The 25,469-nt window shown below is 45.3% G+C and overlaps 1 protein-coding gene across 4 annotated transcripts in view; it reads left to right on the top strand.

The window, feature by feature from the left end:
- tmprss3a (transmembrane serine protease 3a) overlaps positions 1-25,469 on the top strand; it is a 55,194-nt gene that overhangs the window by 17,358 nt on the left and 12,367 nt on the right. For 2 of the 4 annotated variants that reach the window (XM_087992379.1, XM_087992378.1), the window contains exons 4-9: positions 2,466-2,582; positions 4,650-4,773; positions 10,749-10,874; positions 13,056-13,099; positions 20,040-20,205; positions 25,254-25,423. In XM_087992379.1, the coding sequence (XP_087848505.1) occupies positions 2,466-2,582; positions 4,650-4,773; positions 10,749-10,874; positions 13,056-13,099; positions 20,040-20,205; positions 25,254-25,423 (747 nt within the window). The remainder of the gene's footprint in view (positions 1-2,465; positions 2,583-4,649; positions 4,774-10,748; positions 10,875-13,055; positions 13,100-20,039; positions 20,206-25,253; positions 25,424-25,469) is intronic. The other 2 variants (XM_087992380.1, XM_087992381.1) reach the window with 1 other exon arrangement.

The raw sequence follows: 25,469 nt of genomic DNA on the forward strand, positions 1-25,469 counted from the left end.
ATGGGCATTTCCTGACAATTGGCAATGGTTTCATGATCATCCTTGGACTCTTAATTCTAATTTTGTATTAGATTTAAACTTTAGCATCCATAAAAGCAAGATTCAAATTCAGGTCCTTAGAACATTACCTGGATTTCCAAATTAATGCATCAGAAATGTTGATTTTCCTGCTCTTTGGATGCTGCCTGACCTTCTGTGCTTTTCCAGCACCACTGTAATCTTGACTCTAATCTCCAGCATCTGCAGTACCCACTTTTGCCTTCTGGATTAATAGCCTAGTGATAAAGCCACAAGGCCTATAGCTCTCCCTACTGTTTAAACTGCAGGACTGGGCTTTTCTGGTCTCTAAAGTTATTCTCTAGTTATTGATTTGTTGAAAATTCTGAGAAAAGTCTATAAGAAATAAGAAAATGTCTCGGAAGTCTGGGGAAGCTGTTTGCATTGACTGGTGATTTTGAAATTCAAACAACATACAATCCTAATACCTGTAATACAACTGATCAGATTTCATGAAGGCTTCATATTCATCACTGAAATGGTTATTGAACTGGCAATTTCCAGTTCCTTTATTATTTTGATATGTATGCCTTAACTATGACTGTCTCTCTGGCTATGTATGAGTGGGGTTTGGTAGTCAAAGAAGATTGTGTTAAGATCATGGATATTAATTAGATTGCCTTGTTTATTTGTGTTCAGCTAAAATTACATTATTAACAATAAATTGTTAATTTTTGTTTAAGTTATAAACTTGTTGTCAAGGATCAGTTATAAGACCGTAAGACATAGGAGCAGAAATTAGGCCATTCAATCATAGCTGATAAGTTTCTCAACTCCATTCTCCACCTTCTCCCCCTAACCTTTAATAGTCTTAACAATCAAGAACCCATCTATGGCAGTCTTAAATATAATCAATGACCTTGTCTCCACAGCCTTCTGTGGCAGTGAATTCCATCGATTCACCACTCTCGGGCTGAAGAAGTTTCTCCTTACTTCTGTTCTAAAAGGTCTTCCCTTTACTCTAAGGTTGTGCCCTCGGGTCCTAGTCTCTCTTGTTAATGGAAATATCTTCCCAATGTCCATTCTCTCCAAGCCTTTCAGTATTCTGTAAATTTCAATTAGATCCCCTCTTATTCTTCTAAACGCCACTGAGTATAGACCCAGAGTCCTCAAACATTCCTCATATGTTAAGCATCTCATTCCTGGGATTGTTCTTGTGAACCTCCTCTGGACCTTTTGAGATATGGGGCCCAAAATTGCTCACACTATTCTAAATGTGGTCTGACTAGATCCTTGTAAAACCTCAGAAGTACATCCCTGTTTGCATATGCTCGTCCTCTCAAAATAGATGCCAACATTGTATTTGCCTTCCTAACTACTGACTCAACCTGCAAGTGAACCTTAAGAGAATCCTGGACTAGAAACCCAAGTCCCTTTGCAGTTCAGAATTCTGAACTTTCCCCTTTTTAGAAAGTAGCCTTTGCCTCTATTCTTTCTACCAAAGTTCATGAACTCACACTTCCCCACATTGTATTCCATTACTTGTAAATGCTGGTTAGGAGCAATTGAGCAATTTTGAGGACCATCAAATATTTTAATTTCACTGTGTTGCAAATCCAGTGTTCGCAAGTTTGATTTGGTTTCGCTTCCTATTCCTGGGTCGTAAAGATATTGATTGTCAGCCTGGAACTAGACATGACTGGTCCCTATCCTTCTTTACCTAACTGCAATGACCATGCTCAGAAGATATCTGTTTTATCATGTCCCACTCACACTATCACACATGTGGGTCTCAGGCATAGATTCACATAGGAGCGGCTGGATTGCCTCACATTACACGTCTCTTTATCTTGGTGTGTCAATCAATATATTGAGAAAACTGCAACACTAAAGACAGTTCCTTACCTCTTCCCCTGCTGTTTACACAACAGAACAACGGTGTAATTTACCCCAACACTCATGTTCCATCCATCCTTGACAGGGATTGAATGTGGCTCATAATTGCAGGCAGATTGTGCCCATTGTCTAATTGTTACTCATCTCCACATTGATCCTGAAGCAGGATTCAGCTAACACACTCATTCAATGTAGAGAGGTGTACTGTTTCCTAACCTTCAGTTCCATTTTCAATTCTACTGAAATGGTAATTGCTACGAACTAACTGTAAATAGCTATCTGCTGAACTGAAAATGTTGTACATGACTGAACGAATCGTACAGCATTATTTGGATTTGAATTGAACTGTCTGGCATCTCCCACAACCTAAAATAAACTGCCTTCTTACATTATCACGTAAAATTGATCTAAGTCATTTTTTCCACGGGGAAAAAGTGCTGGAAGCAAAAGCAGTTTAACCAATGTGTAGGTATGGAAGATCAATCCAACTTTTATTTTAGATTTATTCTTTACACTGTGATATGAACTGATAGAAGCTGAGAATAATCTTTCACTCATTGAAATCCTCTCAGTTACACACAGTTGCATTGGAAAGTTCCAGTGTCATACATCCTCGTCTTGTATATGGCACAAAGCTCGATGTGATGGTACTAAAGATTGCCCTTCTGGAGAAGATGAGCTGGGATGTGGTAAAGTAGTAAATTAAATTCTCAAAATGATCTTTCCTGCATGTGTCAAATTTCGATGAAGAAATACTGGTGTGTTAATGCACGCATCAGCTGGTAGATTTGCATGACTAGAAGATGCTAATCCCCACCTCCTCGGGGCAACTAGGGACAGACAATAAACACTGTCCTAACCAGCAATGCCTACATTTCACAAAGAAATAAACATAATCAAGGAATAACTTAATGATGTGAATTATGCAATGATTACTCTAGGCAGAAGAAAGAATCAGCGAGTGTCATAGAAACATAGAGACATACAGCACAGAAAAATCGGTCCAATTCATCCATGCCAACCAGATTTCCTAACCAAATCTAGTCCTATTTGCCAGCACTTTCCCCATATCCCTTTAAACCCTTCCGATTCATATATCCATCCAGTTGCCTTTTAAATGATGTAATTGTACCAGCCTCCACCAATTCCTCTGGCAACTCATTTCATATACACCCACCTTCTGCGTGAAAAAGCTGCCCCCTTAGGTCCCTTTTAAATCTTTCCCCTCTCACCCTAAACCTCTGCCCCTCTAGTTCTCAATCCCCTCACCCCATGGAAAAGACTTTGTCTATTTATCCTATCCATGCCCCTCATGATTTTATAAACCTCTATAAGGTCACCCCTCAGCCTCCGACACTCCATGGAAAACAGCCCCAGCCTATACAGCCTCTCCCTATAGCACAAATCCTCCAACCCTGGCAACATCCTTGTACATCTTTTCTGGATCCTTTCAAGTTTCACAAAGTCCTTCCTGTAGGAGAGAGACCGGAATGGACATGATATTCTAAAAGTAGTCTAACCAATATCCTGTACAGGCAGTTAACACATTGAAAGGTGTTGTCGAGCAGAGAGACACATAGGTCTTTGCAAGTTGCATCACATGTAGACAGGTTGGTTAACAAGGTGTTTTGCACACTTGCCTTCATTGCTCAGGCCATTGAATAGGGGAGTTGGGGTGTTATGTTGTGGATGTACAGGATGTTGGTGAGGTCACTGTTGGAGTACTGTATGCAGTTCTGGTCACCCTGCTATAGGAAGGATATTATTAAATAGAAATGGTTTTCAAGAAAGTGTCTCAGATGGGAAATTTGGAATTATAAGGAGGGGCTGGATAAGCTGGGACATTTTTTATTAGTACATAGGAGGTTGAGGGGTGCCCTTGTAGAGGTTTATTAAATCATGAAGATCATATATGAGGTGAAAATCAAACATCTTTCCCTAATGTAGGGGACTTCAAAAATAGAGGGCATATGTTTAAGGCGACAGAAGAAAGATGTAAAAGGGACCTGAGAGGCGTCATTTTCATACAGGGGGTGGTTCGTATGTGGAATGAAGTGTCAGAAGATGTGGTAGATGCAGATACAGTTTTGACATTTGGAAAGGTACATAAGTAGGTAGAGTTTAGAGGGATATGGGCCAAAGGTTTGAATTCCTAAAGTGCAGAAAGAAGCCAGTCAGCCCATCAAGGCTGCACTAATCCTCCAAAGAGCATCCCCCCACCCCCAGACCCAGCCCCTCCACCCATTCCCCATGGCTAACCCACCTAGCCTGCACATCCCTGGACACTACGTGGCAATTCAGCATGGCCAATCCACCTAACCTGCACATCTTTGGACTGCAGGAGGAAATCCGTGCAAACGTGGGAAGAATATGCAAATTCCACCCAGACAGTCACCTGAGACTGGAATAGAACCTGAGTCCCTGGTGCTGTGAGGCCTGTCCTGTCCACTGAGCCACGGTGCTGCCCACAATCGATCCAATTAATTTCTGTGTTTTTTTTCAGTGGGGGTTATTACTGCTGGAGAATGGCAATTTAAACAATGAGTGAGCCCACTCACACGATAGATGAACAACAGTTCCCCAGGATCCTCTTACATCTGCTTTGGTTGAAGATCTTTGCAGGAGAACAGCTCCTGCCGATTGCTTATCCTGTCGGTTCAAGGTGGGCGGGGGGGGGTGTGGGTCGGGGTTTGGGGAATAACGCGGGCCAACTATAACCCTGCTGTCTTTCCTTCCCTCTGCTTGGGCTTTGTCAGTGCGGGTCAGTGGGAAGAGTTCAGTGGTGCAAATATACTCTGGTGGTACCTGGAGAACCGTGTGCTGGGATGGATGGAATGCTGTGCACGGAACAGCAGCTTGTAAGCAACTCGGATACAGCAGGTAAATTCAAGCGCATTCTTTCCTTTATATTTTTGATCTTCCCCTAGCTTTTCCTCCTCAGGACCGCAACACTCTTGACTGCTCCAGCGTCAGAGCTTCCATCATTCCGATCAGACCTGTCTCACCCAGGGACAGATCCCATGGGATTAATTCAATGAATAGTGTCTTGGCCATTATTTATCCTCAAACCAACTTTATTGAAGCAAATGATCTCATTGCTGTTTGAATTGCTTCTTGAGTCAACCTTTTTAGAGACATCATAACAAACCTCTGGAGCAAATGGGACTTTAATCAGTCTCCTGGCTCAGATGTGGAGGTGACGGTTTTAGACTGGGGTGACAAAGTCAGAAATCACACAACACCAGGTTATAGTTCCACAGGTTTATTTGAAATCACAAGCTTTCGGAACGCTGCTCCTTCACCTGACGAAGGAACAGCGCTCCAAAAGCTTATGGTTTCAAATAAACCTGTGGGACTATAGCCTGGTGAAATGTGACTTCTCACTTTGCTCTGGCTCAAAGGCAGGGACACTACCACCAGAGTCCTTACTGCTTGTTGGAGCTTGCATTATCAAATCACACTTCAACACAGCATGAACAGGACTGAGTTTGCTGTGAAACATTTGGGGAGGTGTTGAGTGGGTGAAGTGAAAGCTCTGACAGCATATTTTGCGTTATTTCTCCTGCCAGGACAATACTCTGTGTGTTTTTCGCCAGCCTTAATAGTTTTGAGAGACTTGCCAATGAGAACTAGGTGCAATTCAATAAGTGAAGCCCTGACAGATCAAAGCATTCTCACACCTGTCCATTTTATTAACCAGGGGGGTAATTACAGTTTTGGTTGACAGTTTGCAATGGGTTATGGGGGTCAGTTTAGCTCAGCTGGCTGGATGGTTGGATGGTTGGTTTGCAGAGCAGTGTGATTTCAACAGTGTGGATTCAGTTCCCATCACCAGCTGAGGTTACAATGAAAGACTCTTCTTCGCAACCTCTCTCCTCACCTGAGGTATGGTGGCCCTCAAGTTAAATCACCACCAGTTATCTCTGTCTAGTGAGACAGCAGCCCCTATAGTCTGGTAAGGCTACGGCAACTTGACAGTGGGCTATATTAGACCCACTGTCTAATTATTATTTCAGTCACACCAGATTTATCCTGGCCTGTAAATGCTACTATCCATCATCATCATGATCCCCAAAACTTCAAATGGGTTAGCAATCTGGGAGAGGGAATTCAATTTAATTCTCCCCTTCCCTAGATAAGGGATGATGAGACCACTGGTGCTAATGTGAGTACCATTGCTAATGACTTAGATAAGTTCTAGACAAGAGGAAGAGTAAATGCTGGTCTATAAGCCTCAGCTCCACATTCTCCAAAGACCAACCAATGTTCCTTGAGTTATTTTCCCATTTGCTGTTGTTGAGTGTTGCTGGTAAGACCAGCATTGATTCCCATTCCCAACTGCCTGCAATACAGGAATATTGAGGAGTAGCTGGAGAAGCTACGAGGAACGATTAGAAAGGCTAGGGGCTGGTTTTCTTCAAACAGAAGTTGAGGGTTGGTTTAACCCCAGGTGCACAAAATAACGTGGACCCTGAATAGAGTGGACAGAGAAGGCCTATTCTCCCTAGCAGAGAGCTCAGTTATCTTTTTTTTCTTTTTCGTAGGCAATCTGAGAGCTCAGTTATCTTTATATTTTATTAAACAAATTACAAACAAACAGTTTACAAAAAACATTTACAGCTGTACAAAAGAGACAGCAATGTTACAAGGGAGAGGAGCAGCAAAGCTAGGCCCCAAACCCTACCATTCAACCATTTTACAGGGAGATGAGGACAAACCTCAAATCCCAGTTCCACTTATGGCAAGACAGTGACAATGACATTTGTACATTAGACAATACTGTTACATACGAAGTGCAGACAATACAGACCCAGCAAGCCCCCATCCCTCCCACCTTCCGACCACTCTAAGGCAGCCCGCCCCTACCCACCTTCTGGTTCTCGGTCCACCCCATGACCCTTCCAGTTCTCAGTCCGCCCTGACAAGAGCTCAGTTATCAAGGGAGACAGATTTACTCCGATTGGTTGAAGGATTAGAGGGGACTTAGATTACTTAGTGTGGAAACAGGCCCTTCGGCCCAACAAGTCCACACCGACCCGCCGAAGCGCACCCATCCAGACTCATTCCCTAACACTACGGGCAATTTAGCGTGGCCAATTCACCTAACCTGCACATTTTTGGACTGTAGGAGGAAGCTGGAGCACCCAGAGGAAACCCACGCAGACACGGGGAGAATGTGCAAACTCCACACAGTCAGTCGCCTGAGGCAGGAATTGAACCCGGGTCTCTGTCGCTGTGAGGCAGAAGTGCTAACCACTGTGCCACCGTGCTGCCCACATGAAGGAAATCTTTGTCAGCCAGAAGTTGGTCAGTCAGGATTCACTGCCCAGTTGGTGGTGGTTTTCTTCAAACAGAAGAAGTTGGAGGGTTGATTTGGAAAGCACCTAGACCCTGGACCTAAAAGTGCTGTAATCTGTACAGTTTTGGACTAGGATCTGGGAAGTCAGATTAGAATGGATGGTTATGCTTTTATCTTGTTTCACCTGTTACAGATACAATGGGCCAAATGGCCTCTTTCTGTGCCATAATTTACAATAACTCTATAGCTCTACAGAACTAAGTATATAGCACAGGCAAACTCACAGTAAAGAGTGATTGGAAGAAGTAACATTCAAAAAAAGGAACACAACAGATGTCTTGAAGTCTAAGGTAGTTGTCAACATGTAGCCTGTGTGTGTGTAAACACTCTCTTCAGAAAGATTGTATACATCCAAGTCATTGAAACTATCAAGATTGAGGTTGCTTACTTATTGCTGTATAAATGATACCTAGGTGGTTAATTAGAATCCAGATTTAAATCAACCGTGATCTAATTGGCTGGAGAGCAGATTCAAAGCACTTAGCATTCTCATCCTGTTTTGTCTGTCAAGAGCTAGGAACTAACAGACCAGCCGGCAATTGAATGTGCAATTGTTCCAGTAGACAATACACAGGAACTGAGCTGGAGAGTCAAGGCTATGAACCACAGCACCAGCCTGGGAAGTCTCCAATCCAGATGGCGTGATATGTTGTAATTCAGAACCAACAGCTTTTTTTTTAAAAACACTAAACCAATCTGTTCAGGGATGATATGACACAGCTTTGGCACAAGTAGCCATGTCTCCTGGCTCAGAGGCATGGACAGTACTACTGTTGAAACTTTATTGCTGGAACAGCACAGCAGGTCAGGCAGCATCCAGGGAACAGGAGATTCGACGTTTCGGGCACAGGCCCTTCTTCAGGCACAGTACTACTGTGCCTCAAGAATCCCAAATTCAAAGACCTTTCTTTCCACCCAGAAGTTCTATTATGCACACTGCCACTGGGTCAAAATCCTGCAATTCCCTGCCTAATGGCACTATGGGTCAACCCACAGCAGGTAGACTGCAGTGGTTCAAGAAGGCAACTCACCACCACCTTCACAAGGGCAACTAGGGATGGGCTACCAATGCTGGCCAACCAGTGACACCCACATCCCACAGAGGAATAAAAGAAAAAGTGAAATATCTGATGTGATAAATCATGTGACAGGTAGACACTGTGTGGCATTACCAGGAACAGGTTGATTTTGTAAACTTGGGAGAGGAAGCCAGTGGCAGCAGAACATCTTGTCCCTAACCATGTTATGCACAGCTGAGCAACCTTCCCACCACCATGAGATTTTCTTTGCTTTCTTTTGACAATGGTAACCATTCCAGTAAAATACCCGTGTAAAATACCCGTGTGGCCGACTGAATATTTATCAATAACATCCTTTGCGAGAAATGAAAGCCATCAAGGACAACAAAGAGCTTCTAAAATGTGATTATTTCAAAATATAATAGCTAGAACTTAGAATGCCATCAGCTTCACTTTTAGTGGCTTCCATTGCCCATAATGGGCTTTGCATGTCAATACTGAATTGGTTGCATAATACTATCACTGGTGGTGGCTGGTAGTTTTAAAAAAAAGCACAGGACAAATGGTAGACAGGGGAAGTGATTGATAAATGGTCAAAATCACCCAGAAGCTGAAACTTCACAGCCTCTGATATCTGATAGCTCGAACGTCCCAAAGCCTGTCCACCATTAGCAAGACACAAGTCAGGAGTGTGATGGAATACTCCCCACTTTCCTGGATGAGTGCAGCTCCAACAACACTCAAGCAGCTTGACACCATCTAGGCCAAAACAGCCCACTTGACTGGCACCAAATCTACAAGCACCCACTCCTTCCACCACCAACACTCAGTAGCAGCAGTGTGCACTATCTACAAAATGCACTGCAGAAGCTCATCAAAGATCCACAGACAGCACCTTCCAAATCCATGGCAACTTCTATCTAGAAGGACAAGGGCAGCAGATCCATGGGAGCATCATCACATGCAAGTTCCCCTTTAAACCACTCACCATCCAGACTTACAAACATATCATTGTTCCTTCACTGCCACTGGGTCAAAATCCTGCAATTCCCTGCCTAAGGGCATTGTGGGTCAAACCACAGCAGGTAGACTGCAGTGGTTCAAGAAGGCAACTCACCACCACCTTCTCAAGGGCAACTAGGGATGGACTTTCAATTTTGAATGTAAGCTTGCTTACTGAGGTGAAAGGTTCATTTGCAGATGTTTCATTACCTTACTAAGTAACATCTTCAGTGGACTTTATGCAAAGCAATGCTGAAACTTCCTGCTTTCTATTTATATGTTTGGGTTTCTTTGGGTTGGTGATGTCATTTCCTGTGGTGAACTCACTTCCTGATATCAACAAACACATCAAGTTCGACCCCATCTGCCCCCCCCCCCCCCGAGAAAAAGAACAGGAAGTGACTTCACCATAGGAAATTACATCACCAAAGGAAATGACATCACCAACCCAAAGAAACCCAAAAATATAGATAGAAAGCAGGAAGTTTCTGCATTGCTTTGCATAAAGTCCACTAAAGATGCTACCTAGTAAGGTAATGAAACATCTGGAAATGAACCTTTCAGCTCAGTGAGCAAACCTACATCCAAAACCTCAACCTGAGCTACAAATCTTCTCAAAACTCACTATGGGCTATGCCCACATCCCACAGACGAATAAAAGAAAATGTGAAATGTCTGATGTGATAAACCATGTGACAGGTAGACACTGTGTGGCATTACCAGGACCAGGTTGATTTTGTAAACTTGGGAGAGGAAGCCAGTGGCAGCAGAACATCTTGCCCCTAACCATGTTAGACTTTGATTTATTTTATTTCTTTAGTAGGAGTCACATGATTTTAAATGGAGTGGGGAGTGCAAATGCTTTGTAACTTCTCCAATCCGACTGCCGAAGATCAAGGCACTCCTGGATCTCAGAGTTTTCCGGATTTCAGAATGATGGTAGAATGCCTGAATAAATGTGTATGTGACTTGGAAAGCAATGTGGATGTGAATATTTATTTTAAACCATCAAATATTTGGTCAAATATTATGAAGAAGCAATAAAGGTTGCTTTGCTCATCTGAATACTGCATCTTCCATGTTCCGCTCCCAAACTACTGTAATTAAATGATGCTTCAGGTAATCGGAGTCCGGTCAAATGATTTCCTGACAGCTGGTGTTTGCAAACAGTGAGGTTACAGTATGTTGCCACACACAAAGTACCACAATTGTGTGGGACACCCAGGATGTAGCAGCGTTGCCTATCCTTATCCCAGATCATTGCTGTATTAGTACAAGCAAAAACTTGGGAAAATCCCTGGATTTGTCCTAGAATGTCACAGGATGCTGATCACTTATCTAAGACATGCCATCCAAAGCTGCTCAGACAATTCAGCACATTGCTTACATAGGATTTGGATGGTAGTGGCGTGTTTTCAATTTTGTCTTTACAAGGAGTGGGATCTTTTGCTTGTATCTTTGCTTTGTGTTCGCAGTTACATCAACTCCACGGAACTTCCCATCGCTTCCATTGAGGAGCAACTGAAGCACAACTTTGTGGAAGTAAATTTTAGTCAGCACAGAACCAACGGTTCCAGGATACAAATGGTGGTCCCACTGAGGTATCTCAACAATTAAGACCCTGTCGCTCTGCTGTGTTTTAATTGCTCTGACTTGATCTGGCAAGTCCACTCATTGTAACAAAAAAAACGCAACAATCACAGATGCTGGAAGTCAGAAACAAAAACAGAAATTGCTTAAGAAACCTCAGCAGGTCTGGCAGCATCAGTGGGAAGGAAGCAGACTAAGCATTTCGGGCCCACTGACCCTTCTTCAGAACTGATGGCTGCTGGGAAAAGGTTGGCTTTTATGTGGAGGGAGGGGAATGCAAAGGAACCTCAATTATCCTGCATTCGGTTATCTGAATATCGGATTTTCCAGCAAGATCACAAGATCCCGATGCTCGGCTAAATTGTTATCCGGCATTCGATTAGCCAGAATTCGATTAACCGAATGAAATACTCCCCGTTCGTGTTCTTCGGATAATCGAAGTTTCTCTGTAAATGATAGGCGGAGATAGAGCCCAAAGTTAGAGAAGGTAACGGATTAGAGTGGTGCTGGAAAAGCACAGCAGGTCAGGCAGCATCCAAGAAGCAGGAAAATCGACGTTTCGGGCAAAAGCACCACTCTAATCCGGACTCTGATCTCCAGCATCTGCAGTCCTCACTTTTGCCTAAAGGACTGGGTGAAGGCCAGTCTGGGAGAATGAATCGCTGCTAATGGGGGTCAATAGAGGCTGACAATGAGTTATATGTCAGCCCATATGATAACAAGGCCTGGTGTGTAGGGGTTGGGGGAAGGACATGGGGGAAGGTTCTCAAGCCCTAAAGTTGAATTCGGTATTAAATCTAGATAGCTGTAGAGTTCCGAAGCGGAAAATGAGGTGCTGGTTGCCAGTTTGAGCTGAGCTTAGCTGGAGCAGTGCAGCAAGCCTGAGACAGAGGTTTTGGGCTGGGAACCATTCCTTCACTGTCTTTGGGTCAAAATCCTGGAATTCCCTCCTGAAGGGCATTGTAGGTCAACCCACAGCAGGTGAACTGCAGTGGTTCAAGAAGGCAGCTCACCATCATCTTCTCAAGGGCAACTAGGGGTGGGCAATAAATGCTGGCCCAGCCAGTGACACCCACATTGCACAAAAATGAATCCACATGAAAAAGGACAGGATGGTGTGTTGTAGCGGCAAGCAGCTGGAAACTCAGGACAGAACGTAGGTGTCCTGTGAAGCAATCACCCAGTCAGCACTCTGTTACCCCAATGTCGAGAGACCACATTGTGAACATTCATTTCAACTTCAGTGATCTGTCCCAGCACACGTAGTTGCAATTATCACGAGAACAGAATGTTTGCAATTCAATTACCTATTAACCATCTGGTGGTATTCCTGTTTGTCAGACATGGTCATAATGCTTTATTCTAATCCATTGCATTTTGCTTTGGTTGTAATGGCAATGTCACTGGACTAGAAATTCAGAATCCCAGAGAATTGCTTTAGAGACATGGGTTTGAATACCACCATGGCAGGTGGTGAAGTTTGAATTCAATGGAGACCACATTGATCATTATTGATTGTTGTCTTAAATAGAAATTCATCTGTTTCATTAATGTCCTTTATAGGAGGAAACTTATCATCCTTTTTTGATCTGGCCTACATGTGACTCCAGGCCCACAGCAATGTAGCTGATTCTTAATTCCCTCTGGGTAATTAAGGATGGGTAATAAATGCTGACTTAGCTAGAAACACTTATGTCCTGTGCAAAAAATGTTTGAGAGTTGATTTTCCACCCAGTTTTCTACAAAAGAGAGTTAATACAAGTCAGGAAAGCTCAGAGGAGTCTGAAGTCACTGTGCATTAATACAGTCTGAAAGTTTGAATGGAGAAATCTCTACAGCCCGTTTGATCTTAAGTTGGCTGGACATCAGAACATTTCAGTAACAAGCTAGTTTTTACATGCTTTGGGAGGGATGGTGGGGATTTAAATTTGAGTTTGGAGATGAACTGAATAAATTATATTGAGATCTGTAACAATAATAGGTTATATTGTAAAACCATATTGAGGATGTGGACAGTATATGAGCAGACGGGAATGATCTCAAATTGTTCGAAGTTAATTTTAATTGAAATAAAACTAAAAGTTTAACTTTGGTAGAACTCAATAATCATATTGTTGTTCATCATTTTAATAATTTAGAGTAAATAATTTTGTTTTATTTTGAGCTGTTTTCTGATTTTCCTCTTTTTGCAGCACTGAGTGTAGTTCAGGCAAGGTGACCTCGCTAAAATGTTTAGGTAAGTTCATAGAAACATGGAGTGATTGTTCTGTTGAAGTTACCAAAGACATGAGTTATCGTTAACAACAGTTTACATAGCTCCTTCAACACAGACTTGCATCCCTCAGCATTTTGCACAATAGGTCACAATAATACCAAATTTTATGAGAGTTCGGGTTGGAGTCCAACATGGATAGTATTAGGACAGGTGAATGTAAGCTTGTTTAAAGATGTAGGTTTTAATGCAGATCTGAAAGGTGAGGAGGGAAGGAAACAGAATGGTTTAGGGGTGAAATTTCAGAGCTGTAATTGAACGCATGTCCGACAGTATTGGAATGATGGTCGGGCTGAGGAATACCAAAGTTGAAGGAACGGAGAGTCCAAGGGGGTGAAACTTTGGGGTTGTTAGAGGTCAGAAGGGATCTAAAGGGAGAGAATTTTGGATTGAAGACGTCACTGGTGTCAAGATAGATGAGGGAGGATAGGGGCGATAGGAGGAACTAGACTTTGCAATGGAATAGGAGACAAGTGGCAGAAATCTGAATGAGTTAAGGATTAATAATCTTCCTCATTCAATGGTGCATTTTAAAGAAACAGCAAAAACAATGCAAAGTAGGACAAGATGGATCTAGTTCTGTGATACAGCACCTGTGGTGCACCAAGAACGTGCAGGAATTGTCAAGTGGATCTCAGCAAGTCTCAAAAACTCTCCTGACCTCTGGTGTCACACCATAGCAAGGTAAGGCCAAACAGGAGAGACTGGCAATGGGAGTCCAACACAAAGAGAAATATTTTTCACACAGAGGGTGGTTCGTACATGGAATGAACTGCCAGAGGCAGTATAGATGCAGGTACAGTTACAACATTTAAAAGATATTTGGACAGCTACATGAATAGGGAAGGTTTAGAGGGGTATGGGCCAAATGCAGGAAAATGGAAATAGTTTAGTTGGGGAAACCTGGTTGGCATGGACTGAAGGGTCTGTTTCCTTCTGTTTCCTATGACTCTATGACAAAAGTGCTGGGGGAAGTGAGGGGGTGCATGTCCAATGTATTTGAAATTGATGGATATGTAGAGAGAATGCTTGGAAAGCAAATGGAATCTTTGATATTATTAAAGCAATGATCTAATTAAAAAAAAACTCCTGTGAGTTTTCTATTTGGAAATAGCAGAGTATGTCAATGTAAATTCATCAAAAAAAAATTACTCAGCACACTTTTACCCACTACCCAGTACTGAAATTCCTTTTATAAATGGCAAGGACAAACTGCACTTATCTAGCAGTCTGATCAGATGAAAAGTTGCAGTGTTATTGGAGAGCATATAGGATATTAATATGTTAGGGAGATTAATGAACAAAATATTAACATGGGAAATTGACAAATGGAAATATAAATATCTTACACATGCTTTTGGTAAATTTGACAATTAGTGGTGTCGATTGTTAATAACCAATCCAGGTCTTTTTCAATATATAATTTAAGTTACATCACACTAAACCTTTACTATAAATTCTGTGTCTTACGATCTCATACTGCACAACCACCTGATAAAGGAGCAGTGCTCAGAAAGCTAGTGCTTCCAAATACATCTGTTGGACTATAACCTGGTGTTGTGTGATTTTTAACTTTGGTAAATTAAATGTACAAGACAATTGGGCTGCAATACCATTCATTGCCTTTAGGTGACACTGCTGAGACAATGGTGTAAGCACTGTCCTTTTTTTGCAGATTTGGGTTAAACGCGTGCATTTACAAATGGGTCATTTTCATCGTTGTTTGCTCAAAGCAGCAAGCTGAAAAATGCAATCATCTGCAGGGGGCTACATGCAATTTTTGAATCGTGTGAGCAAGATGGGGGTGAAGGGGCAGGGTGTGAGTGAAGGTGTTCCTGTGAGAAGGAGAGACAGAAAGATGTGACAGAAAGGATTGAGCACAAGGCAGTGAAGGATTAATGGAATACTTTTAAAGAATGAGCAATTTGAGAGGGTCAAGAAGAGAGTTACGAGGATGTTGCCAGCGCTGGAGGCTTTGAGAGGGTATATAGGCTGGGTCATTTTTTTCACTGGAGTCCAGGAGATTGATGGATGACCTTACAGAGGTTGATAAAATCAGGAAAGGCATAGATAAGGTGAATACCAAAGGCCTTTGCCCGAGGGTGAGTTCAAAACTAGAGGGCATATTTTTAAAGTGAAAGAAGAAAGATTTAAAAAGGACCTGAGGGGCAACATTTTCACACAGAAGGTAGTTCATATGTGGAATGAACTGTCAGAAGTAATTTGGATGCGGGTACAGTTACATCATTTAAAAGACATTTGGACGGGTACATAAATAGGAAAGCTTTAGAGCAATATAGGCAAAGTGCAGGCAAATAGGACTGGTTTAGTTTGGGAAAGCTGGACTGAAGGGTTTGTTTCCATCTGTTTTCCATGACTTTATGATAAAGTGGTTGGAGGTTGCATGTTTATTGATATTTGAAGTCAACGGGCACATTGAGAGAATGATTGGAAAGCAAATGGAATCTTGGCTTTGAAGAACAGAGCTGAAAATGTGTTGTTAGAAAAGCGCAGCAGGTCAGGCAGCATCCAAGGAACAGGAGAATCGACGTTTCGGACATGAGCCCTTCTTCAGGAATGAGGAAAGTATGTCCAGCAGGCTAAGATAAAAGGTAGGGAGGAGGGACTTGGGGGAGGGGCGTTGGAAATGCGATAGGTGGAGGGAGGTCAAGGTGAGGGTGATAGGCCGGAGTGGGGTGGGGGCGGAGAGGTCAGGAAGAAGATTGCAGGTTAGGAAGGTGGTGCTGAGTTCGAGTGATTTGACTGAGACAAGGTGGGGGGAGGGGAAATGAGGAAACTGGAGAAATCTGAGTTCATTCCTTGTGGTTGGAGGGTTCCCAGGCAGAAGATGAGGCGCTCTTCCTCCAACCGTCGTGTTGCCATGGTCTGGCGATGGAGGAGTCCAAGGACCTGCATGTCCTTGGTGGAGTGGGAGGGGGAGTTAAAGTGTTGGGCTACGGGGTGGTTGGGTTGGTTGGTCCGGGTGTCCCAGAGGTGTTCTCTGAAAAGTTCCGCAAGTAGGCGGCCTGTCTCCCCAATATAGAGGAGGCCACATCGGGTGCAGCGGATGCAATAGATGATGTGTGTGGAGGTGCAGGTGAATTTGTGGCAGATATGGAAGTGTCCCTTGGGACCTTGGAGGGAAGTAAGGGGGGAGGTGTGAGGTTGGGGTTGGAACGCCGCGGCCCCCGCGGCTATCGGGAAGAACACTGTCTCGGTCGTCGCCACAGCCACTTCCGCCCCCAGTGACATCACTAACCTGCATGACCACAACGCCGCATGTGTCTCCTCCCCCACGCCGTTCTCCGTCACTACGCCTAACTCCATCCCACGCCGATCTCTGTCACCATGCCTAACCCCGTCCCCACGCCGATCTCCGTCACCACGTCTAATCCCGCCCCCACGTCGATCTCCAACACGTCTAACCCCGCCCCAGGCCGATCTCCGTCACCACCCCCAACTCCGCCCCCACGCCGATCTCCGTCCCTGCCCCATGCCCAACTCCACCCTCACTCCCAGCTCCAGCCCCACACCAGGTCCTAGCTCCCAGCCCTGCTGTGTTTTCACCATCCCTCCAGACCTACCCCTCTCTGAAGATGAAAGATCAGTCCTCAGCAGAGGCCTCACCTTCATTCCCCTATACTCTCGGATTAACGAGTTCAACATGTGGCATGACATCGAACAATTCTTCTGCCGCCTTCGCCTCCGCGCCTACTTCTTCAACCAGGACTCTCGCCCACCCTCTGACGACCCCTTCTCCCACTTCCAACACACCCCATCCACCTGGACACCCCGTGCTGGCCTCTTACCTGCCATCGATCTCTTCATAACCAACTGCCGCCACGGCATTAACCGCCTCAACTTCTCCACCCCTCTCACCCACTCCAACCTCTCACCCTTGGAACGTGCAGCCCTACACTCCCTTGTTCCAACCCCAACCTCACTATCAAACCAGCAGACAAGGGAGGCGCGGTAGTGGTTTGGCGCACCGACCTTTACACCGCTGAGGCTAAAAGCCAGCTCGCGGACACCTCCTCCTACTCCCCCCTTGACCGTGACCCCACCCCCCACCACCAAACCATCATCTCCCAGACCATCCATAACCTCATCACCTCAGGGGATCTCCCATCCACCGCCTCCAACCTCATAGTCCCACAACCCCGCACCGCCCGCTTCTACCTCCTGCCCAAAATCCACAAACCTGACTGCCCTGGCCGACCCATTGTCTCAGCCTGTTCCTGCCCCACCGAACTCATCTCTGCATACCTCGACACGGTCCTGTCCCCCTTAGTCCAAGAACTCCCCACCTACGTTCGGGACACCACCCACGCCCTCCACCTCCTCCATGATTTTCGCTTCCCCGGTCCCCAATGCCTTATCTTCACCATGGCCATCCAGTACACCTCCATCCCCCATCACGAAGGACTTAAAGCCCTCCGCTTCTTCCTTTCCCGCCGTACCAACCAGTACCCTTCCACTGACACCCTCCTTCGACTGACTGAACTGGTCCTCACCCTGAACAACTTCTCTTTCCAATCCTCCCACTTCCTCCAAACCAAAGGAGTAGCCATGGGCACCCGCATGGGCCCCAGCTATGCCTGCCTCTTCGTAGGATATGCGGAACAGTCCATCTTCCGCAGCTACACTGGCACCACCCCCCACCTTTTCCTCCACTACATCGATGACTGTATCGGCGCTGCCTCGTGCTCCCACGAGGAGGTTGAACAGTTCATCCACTTTACCAACACCTTCCACCCCGACCTCAAATTCACCTGGACCGTCTCAGACTCCTCCCTCCCCTTCCTAGACCTTTCCATTTCTATCTCGGGTGACCGAATCGACACGGACATTTACTATAAACCGTCCGACTCCCACAGCTACCTGGACTACACCTCCTCCCACCCTGCCCCCTGTAAAAACGCCATCCCATATTCCCAATTCCTTCGTCTCCGCCGCATCTGCTCCCAGGAGGACCAGTTCCAAAACTGTACAACCCAGATAGCCTCCTTCTTCAAGGACCGCAATTTCCCGCCAGACGTAGTCGACGATGCCCTACACCGCATCTCTTCCACTTCCCGCTCCTCTGCCCTTGAGCCCCGCCCCTCCAACCGCCACCAGGACAGAACCCCACTGGTCCTCACCTACCACCCCACCAACCTCCATGTACAACGTATCATCCGCCGTCATTTCCGCCACCTCCAAACGGACCCCACCACCAGGGATATATTTCCCTCCCCTCCCCTATCAGCGTTCCGAAAAGACCACTCCCTCCGTGACTCCCTCGTCAGGTCCACACCCCCCACCAACCCAACCTCCACTCCCGGCACCTTCCCCTGCAACCGCAAGAAATGAAAAACTTGCGCCCACACCTCCCCCCTTACTTCCCTCCAAGGTCCCAAGGGACACTTCCGTATCTGCCACAAATTCACCTGCACCTCCACAGACATCATCTATTGCATCCGCTGCACCCGATGTGGCCTCCTCTATATTGGGGAGACAGGCCGCCTACTTGCGGAACGTTTCAGAGAACACCTCTGGGACACCCGGACCAACCAACCCAACCACCCCGTAGCCCAACACTTTAACTCCCCCTCCCACTCCACCAAGGACATGCAGGTCCCTGGACTCCTCCATCGCCAGACCATGGCAACACGACGGTTGGAGGAAGAGCGCCTCATCTTCTGCCTGGGAACCCTCCAACCACAAGGGATGAACTCAGATTTCTCCAGTTTCCTCATTTCCCCTCCCCCCACCTTGTCTCAGTCAAATCACTCGAACTCAGCACCGCCTTCCTAACCTGCAATCTTCTTCCTGACCTCTCCGCCCCCACCCCATTCTGGCCTATCACCCTCACCTTGACCTCCTTCCACCTATCGCATTTCCAACGCCTCTCCTCCAAGTCCCTCCTCCCTACCTTTTATCTTAGCCTGCTGGACACACTTTCCTCATTCCTGAAGAAGGGCTTATGCCCGAAACGTCGATTCTCCTGTTCCTTGGATGCTGCCTGACCTGCTGCGCTTTTCCAACAACACATTTTCAGCTCTGATCTCCAGCATCTGCAGCCCTCACTTTCTCTTTGAAGAACAGAGCCCACTTTTGAGTGCAAAGTAGGAAAGTCTTTACAAAGATTCTTCACACCTGGAGAATTGCATGCAGGCCTGGTCACCACACTTCAGGAAAGATGTGACAGTCCTTGAGAGCGAGCAGTTGAGAGTTGCCAAAAAGACGCTGGATGAGTTTATGAATAGGAAGGGTTTAGAGGGATATGAGCCAAAAGCTGGCAAATGGGACGAGATTAGTTTCGGATATCTGGTCATCATGGATGAGTTAGATGGAAGGGTGTGTCCCCATGCTGTCTATCTCTATTACTCTATGGTTCCTGAGATGTGAGATTTTCCCTAGAAGGTAGGGTTGGAGAAGCTAGGGTTGATATTCTTGGAGTGAAGGAGGTTGACCCGCTGAACAAGTTGTACATGATTGTGGCAGGATTAGATAAGGTAGATAAGGAAACTCTTCTGATCCATTGATGATGTAAACATAGAGAAAACAGACTTAAGATTCTGGGCATGGATTGTCAGGGAAATGCAGGGAAGAACTTTTTTATCAGGGGTAATGAGCTGGAGCTCATTTCCCGTGAGGGTGGTGAAAGCAGAGATTAATGATTTCAAAAGGATGTTAGAATGAAACGTGAAGGAAATAGACTTGCAAAGTTGAGATGGCAGGAAAATGGGACTGACTTGGTTGCTCTGCAGAGAGCTGGCATAATCTCGATGGGTCAAATGGCCTCCTACTGCACTGAATCTGACTCTAGAAAGGAGGAAGGAACACGCAGTGAGGACAGCCTAAGAAAAAAAATCTCAAACCTGTAGTTTGCCCTAAAATCTGTGTCATTTCCCTTCTGCAGAGTGTGGCTCCAGGCCTCAATACACATCTCGGATAGTTGGTGGGAATGTCTCAGTGGTTGGTCATTGGCCATGGCAGGCAAGCCTTCACTTTGATGGACAGCATCTATGTGGGGGATCCATCATTGCTTCCCAATGGATAGCGACGGCTGCACATTGTGTCGTTGAGTAAGTCATTGCCTCATGACTTGAATCAAATATCGTGATAACAAGTACCAAACGTATCAGATCATTGGGGTATGGATTAGATTGATGGCTTTGGGCTACCAAACAAAGACATTGTTCTCTTATCAAATCATAGGGCAGTAGTCATTCCTGACTAAAATATGAATTCCCCTCTCCTGCACTCAACTACAAGATAAAGGTCAAATCAGTCACAATCGATCATTGACTACATCAGCTCAATCCTTTGAATTCCTTCCTTTCTGGTACTTTCTATGACTCCCATTCTTTATCCCACTCAATATACCTCTCTCAGCCAATGGGTAGAAGGTAGACATGGAGAACAGATCATTCAACCTCTTCCCAGCCTATTTGTGTCAATAGGACAAAGAACCATAAGACATAGGAGCAGAATCAGGCCATTTGGCTCATCGGATTTTCTCCATCATTCGATCGCGGTGGATATGTTTCTCAAGCCCATCGATCCAGCATTTCTTAAATCATTCCCCAGTTTCTTTCCCAGTTCCACGTTGCAACTCGATCCATTTTTGGACTCTCTCGTGACAAACCTCTATGGAATCACTGAATGACAGCACAGAAGGAGGCCATTTAATACAGTGCGTCTACTCTGACTCTCCCAGTGAGCAATTTGCCTGGTTCCTCTGCCCCACTTTCTCCAAGTAGCCCTGCACTTTGTTCCTCTTCAGATGCTAATCCAATTTTCTCTTGAACACCTCAGGTGACCCCACTTTCACCACATTCTCAGGTGCTTCATTCCAGATTTTAGTTACTCCTTCTACTTAAAGAGTTTTCTCCTCAAGTCTCCACTGTTTGTCTTGCCTTACATCTGTTGCCCTCTCATTATCAAGCCTTCCCCAGTAGGGACAGCTTTACTTTATTTAATTGGGGTCTAAATTAATTTAGGATATCTGGTCGGCATGAACAAGTTGGACTGGAAGGTCTATTTCCTTGCTGTCAACTTTATAACTCTATGATTCTATAGACCCCTTTTGATTGTGAGTATGTCCAACAAACCCCCTCTCAATCTTCTCTTCTGCAAGGAAAGTCATCCTAATTTTTCCAATCTATCTACGTAGCCAAAGTTTCTTATCATTGTTTCCATTCCTGTGTGTCTCTCCAATGCCTTCACACGCCTCCGAAAATGTCTTGCACAGAACTGGACACACACTCCAGATGAACCAGTATTTTACACGGGTTTGACATAGTTGAGTTATTCTGGATCAGTGGTGCTGGAAGAGCACAGCAATTCAGGCAGCATCCGAGGACAGGCAAAATCGACGTTTCGGGCAAAAGCCCTTCATCAGGAATAAAGGCAGAGAGCCTGAAGCGTGGAGAGATAAGCTAGAGGAGGGTGGGGGTGGGGAGAGAGTGGCATAGAGTACAATAGGTCAGTGGGGAAGGGGATGAAGATGATAGGTCAGGGAGGAGAGGGTGGAGTGGATAGGTGGAAAAGGAGCTGGGCAGGTCGGACAAGTCCGGACAGGTCAGGGGATCGAGTTGCGGGAGGTTAGAAGCTAGGATGAGGTGGGGGAAGGGGAAATGAGGAAACTGTTGAAATCCACATTGATGCCCTGGGGTTGAAGTGTTCCGAGGCGGAAGATGAGGCGTTCTTCCTCCAGGCGTCTGGTGGTGAGGGAGCGGCGGTGGAGGAGGCCCAGCACCTCCATATCCTCGGCAGAGTGGGAGGGGGAGTTGAAATGTTGAGCCACTGGGTGATTTGGTTGATTGGTGCGGGTGTCTCGGAGATGTTCCCTAAAGCGCTCTGCTAGGAGGCACCCAGTCTCCCCAATGGAGAGGAGACCGCATCGGGAGCAACGGATACAATAGATGATATTAGTGGATGTGCAGGTAAAACTTTGATGGATGTGGAAAGCTCCTTTGGGGCCTTGGATAGAGGTGAGGGAGGAGGTGTGGGCGCAGGTTTTACAGTTCCTGCGGTGGCAGGGGAAAGTGCCAGGATGGGAGGGTGGGTCGTAGGGGGGCGTGGACCTGACCAGGTAGTCACGGAGGGAACGGTCTTTGCGGAAGGTGGAGAGGGGTGGGGAGGGAAATATATCCCTGGTGGTGGGGTCTGTTTGGAGGTGGCGGAAATGTTGTCGGATGATTTGGTTTATGCGAAGGTTGGTAGGGTGGAAGGTGAGCACCAGGAGCGTTCTGTCCTTGTTGCGGTTGGAGGGGTTGGGTCTGAGGGCGGAGGTGCGGGATGTGGATGAGATGCGTTGGAGGGCATCTTTAACCACGTGGGAAGGGAAATTGCGGTCTCTAAAGAAGGAGGCCATCTGGTGTGATCCAGAATCTGGTTTCCAGCATCTGCAGTCATTGTTTTTACCATAGTTGAGTTATTACCTCCTCCTTGCCAACATACCTCCCCTACATTCTGTAAGTCTCACTTGAGAAGTAAAACTGACTCAACATTGGGACAGACTCTAAGTTCACACCTTTAATACATTGTCTGAGCTAAGATAGCACCTATTGTTAGATAAACTGAAGCCACCTTGAGAATGTAACTTAAAAGGAGTTCTCAAATTTACATATTAAAGAGCCTAACCAGCAGATCCCATCCTAAAAGATGTAAGACTTGATCTAAGTTTGTTTCATATATCATTCCAACTCCGTGACACTGTAACCCTTTTCTATAAATTTTGTATTTTCTGGTCCTGCTCCACAACCACCTGATGAAGGAGCAGCACTCCGAAATACAGGGTTAACGGTAGGGTTCTTAGTAAGGTGGAGGAGCAGAGGGATCTTGGGGTCTACGTTCCTAGATCTTTGAAAGTTGCCACTCAGGTGGATAGAGCTTGTAAGAAGGCCTATGGTTTATTAGCATTCATTAGCAGAGGGATTGAATTCAAGAGTCGTGAGGTGATGTTGCAGCTGTACAGGACCTTGGTAAGGCCACATTTGGAGTACTGTGTGCAGTTCTGGTCGCCTCACTTTAGGAAAGATGTGGAAGCTTTGGAGAGGGTGCAGAGGAGATTTACCAGGATTTTGCCTGGAATGGAGAATAGGTCGTACGAGGATAGGTTGAGAGTGCTAGACTTTTTCTCATTGGAACGGCGAAGGATGAGGGGTGACTTGATAGAGGTTTATAAGATGATCAGAGGAATAGATAGAGTAGACAGTCAGAAACTTTTTCCCTGGGTACAACAGAGTGTTACAAGGGGACATATATTTAAGGTGAAGGGTGGAAGGTATAGGAGGGATGTCAGGGGTAGGTTCTTTACCGAGAGAGTGGTGGGGGCATGGAATGCGCTGCCTGTGGGAGTGGCAGAGTCAGAGTCATTGGTGACCTTTAAGCGGCAATTAGATCGGTACATGGATGGGTGCTTAAGCTAGGACAAATGTTCAGCACAACATCGTGGGCCGAAGGGCCTGTTCTGTGCTGTATAGTTCTATGTTCTATGTTCTATGAAAACTAGTGCTTCCAAACAAACCTGTTGGACTATAACCTGGTGTTGTGCGATTTTTAACTTTGTCCACCCCAGTCCTACATCAGCACCTCCAAATCATCCCTTATTAAGGGCTATGAAGTTGACTTGTTTGCTGAACCATCAAAGATCATATCATTTTGGTGCTGTTTACTTGTTTGAAATGTCAGCTGCTGACAGTCAACAGCGAATCTGGGACCTGCTGATTGTGAGGGTCCAATAGTCTACCCCTCTAACTCTAAATCGCTCTAACTAACCAATCTGGGATTTCTGGGTTGAGCTAGACACTGAACAGAAAGGGAATGCACATGGAATGCGCCGCCCTGAAATGTGGTAGAGGCAGGTTCAATTAAGGCATGCGACAGGGTGCAGGATGACTGCTCTGATTGAAATGGTTTGCAAGGTGTTTGGGAAAAAGGAAGGAGACTGGCACAAGGTAATCAAATCTATGCAGGCACAATGGGCTCCCTTCCCACCATAACAATCCCGCGACTCTCTCTGAGGAAGAGAGTGAGGTTTTTGGGCGGGATTTCTGAACATGGAGCTTGGGCAGTTGAAATCATGGCAAACAATGCTGGAGTTATGGAAATTGAGGATTGCTCCAAAGATCAGAGTTGGAGAAGCTTCCTAATCTCAGGCACATGTGGGCTTGGAGGAAGTAACAGATTTAGGGAGGGCATGGATGGATTTGAACATAATAATGAGAATTTGAAAATTCTCTCCCTATTCAACAGGGCGCCAATACACCTTAATAAATCCACACAGGTGATGGATAAATGGGACATTTATCCATCCATGCCTGGATAAGCACAACCCCAACAACACTCAAGAAGCTTGATACTACCCAGGATGTAGCAGCCCGGTTGATTGGCACCACATCCACAAGCATCTACTCCCTTCAACACTGATGCTTAATAGCAGCAGTGTGTACCATTCACAAGATGCACTGCAGAAATTCACCTAAGATCATCACACAATACTTTCCAAGCTCATGACCACTTCCATCTAGAAGGACAAGGGTAGCACATTCAAAGGAACACCACCACTTGCAAGTTCCCCTCCAAGCCACTTACCATCCTGACTTTAAAATATATCACTGTTCCTTCACTGTCATTGGGACAAAATCCTGGAAATTCCTCCCTCATGACATTGTGAGTCAACCCACAGCAAGTGGACTGCAGCGGTTCAAGAAGGCAGCTCACCACCACCTTCTCAAGGGCCAGCGATACCCACATCCCACAAATATATTTTAAAAAGCATGGTATGAAACAGGATGTGGTGCCAGAGCACATTTCCAGGTGGTGACAAGTGAGAGGGTTAGAAATGTCCGACCTGAGTTTAGGGAGGACAATTAGCAAAATAGCCTTGGTAATGGAGGACAGAGAGCACATGGATGTGCCTGCATTAGCATCTGAAAGGGTAGAGGACAGCAAGCTAAAATAACCATTAAAAACTATCTCTCACATTGAGATTTTAACTTTATGTGAATAATATTTAAATCTTACCCTAAAGTGTGACTTCTTATTTGGGAGGGGAAGGGCATATCTCTGAACCAGCATTTCAATAATGTGTAGTCTAATTCAGTGTTGTCCATTCTGGTTTCAGGTTTATATTTCTCACCTCATGGAAGGTCTATGTTGGAATTGTAGAACAGCCACTGACTGATAGCTCATCCTACATTGTGGAGAAGATCATACATCACAAGAAATATAAAGGAAGGACTTATGATTATGACATAGCACTCATCAAACTGGCGAGGCCATTGATGTTTAATGGTAACTTTATCACTGATTTTGCGAGCTCATGAAAAGATCCTTAATT

Source organism: Chiloscyllium plagiosum, unplaced genomic scaffold (assembly GCF_037043375.1).
Source record: "Chiloscyllium plagiosum isolate Xiang-an unplaced genomic scaffold, Cpla_swu_hap1 HiC_scaffold_12, whole genome shotgun sequence".
NCBI classification, from domain to species: Eukaryota; Metazoa; Chordata; class Chondrichthyes; order Orectolobiformes; family Hemiscylliidae; genus Chiloscyllium; species Chiloscyllium plagiosum.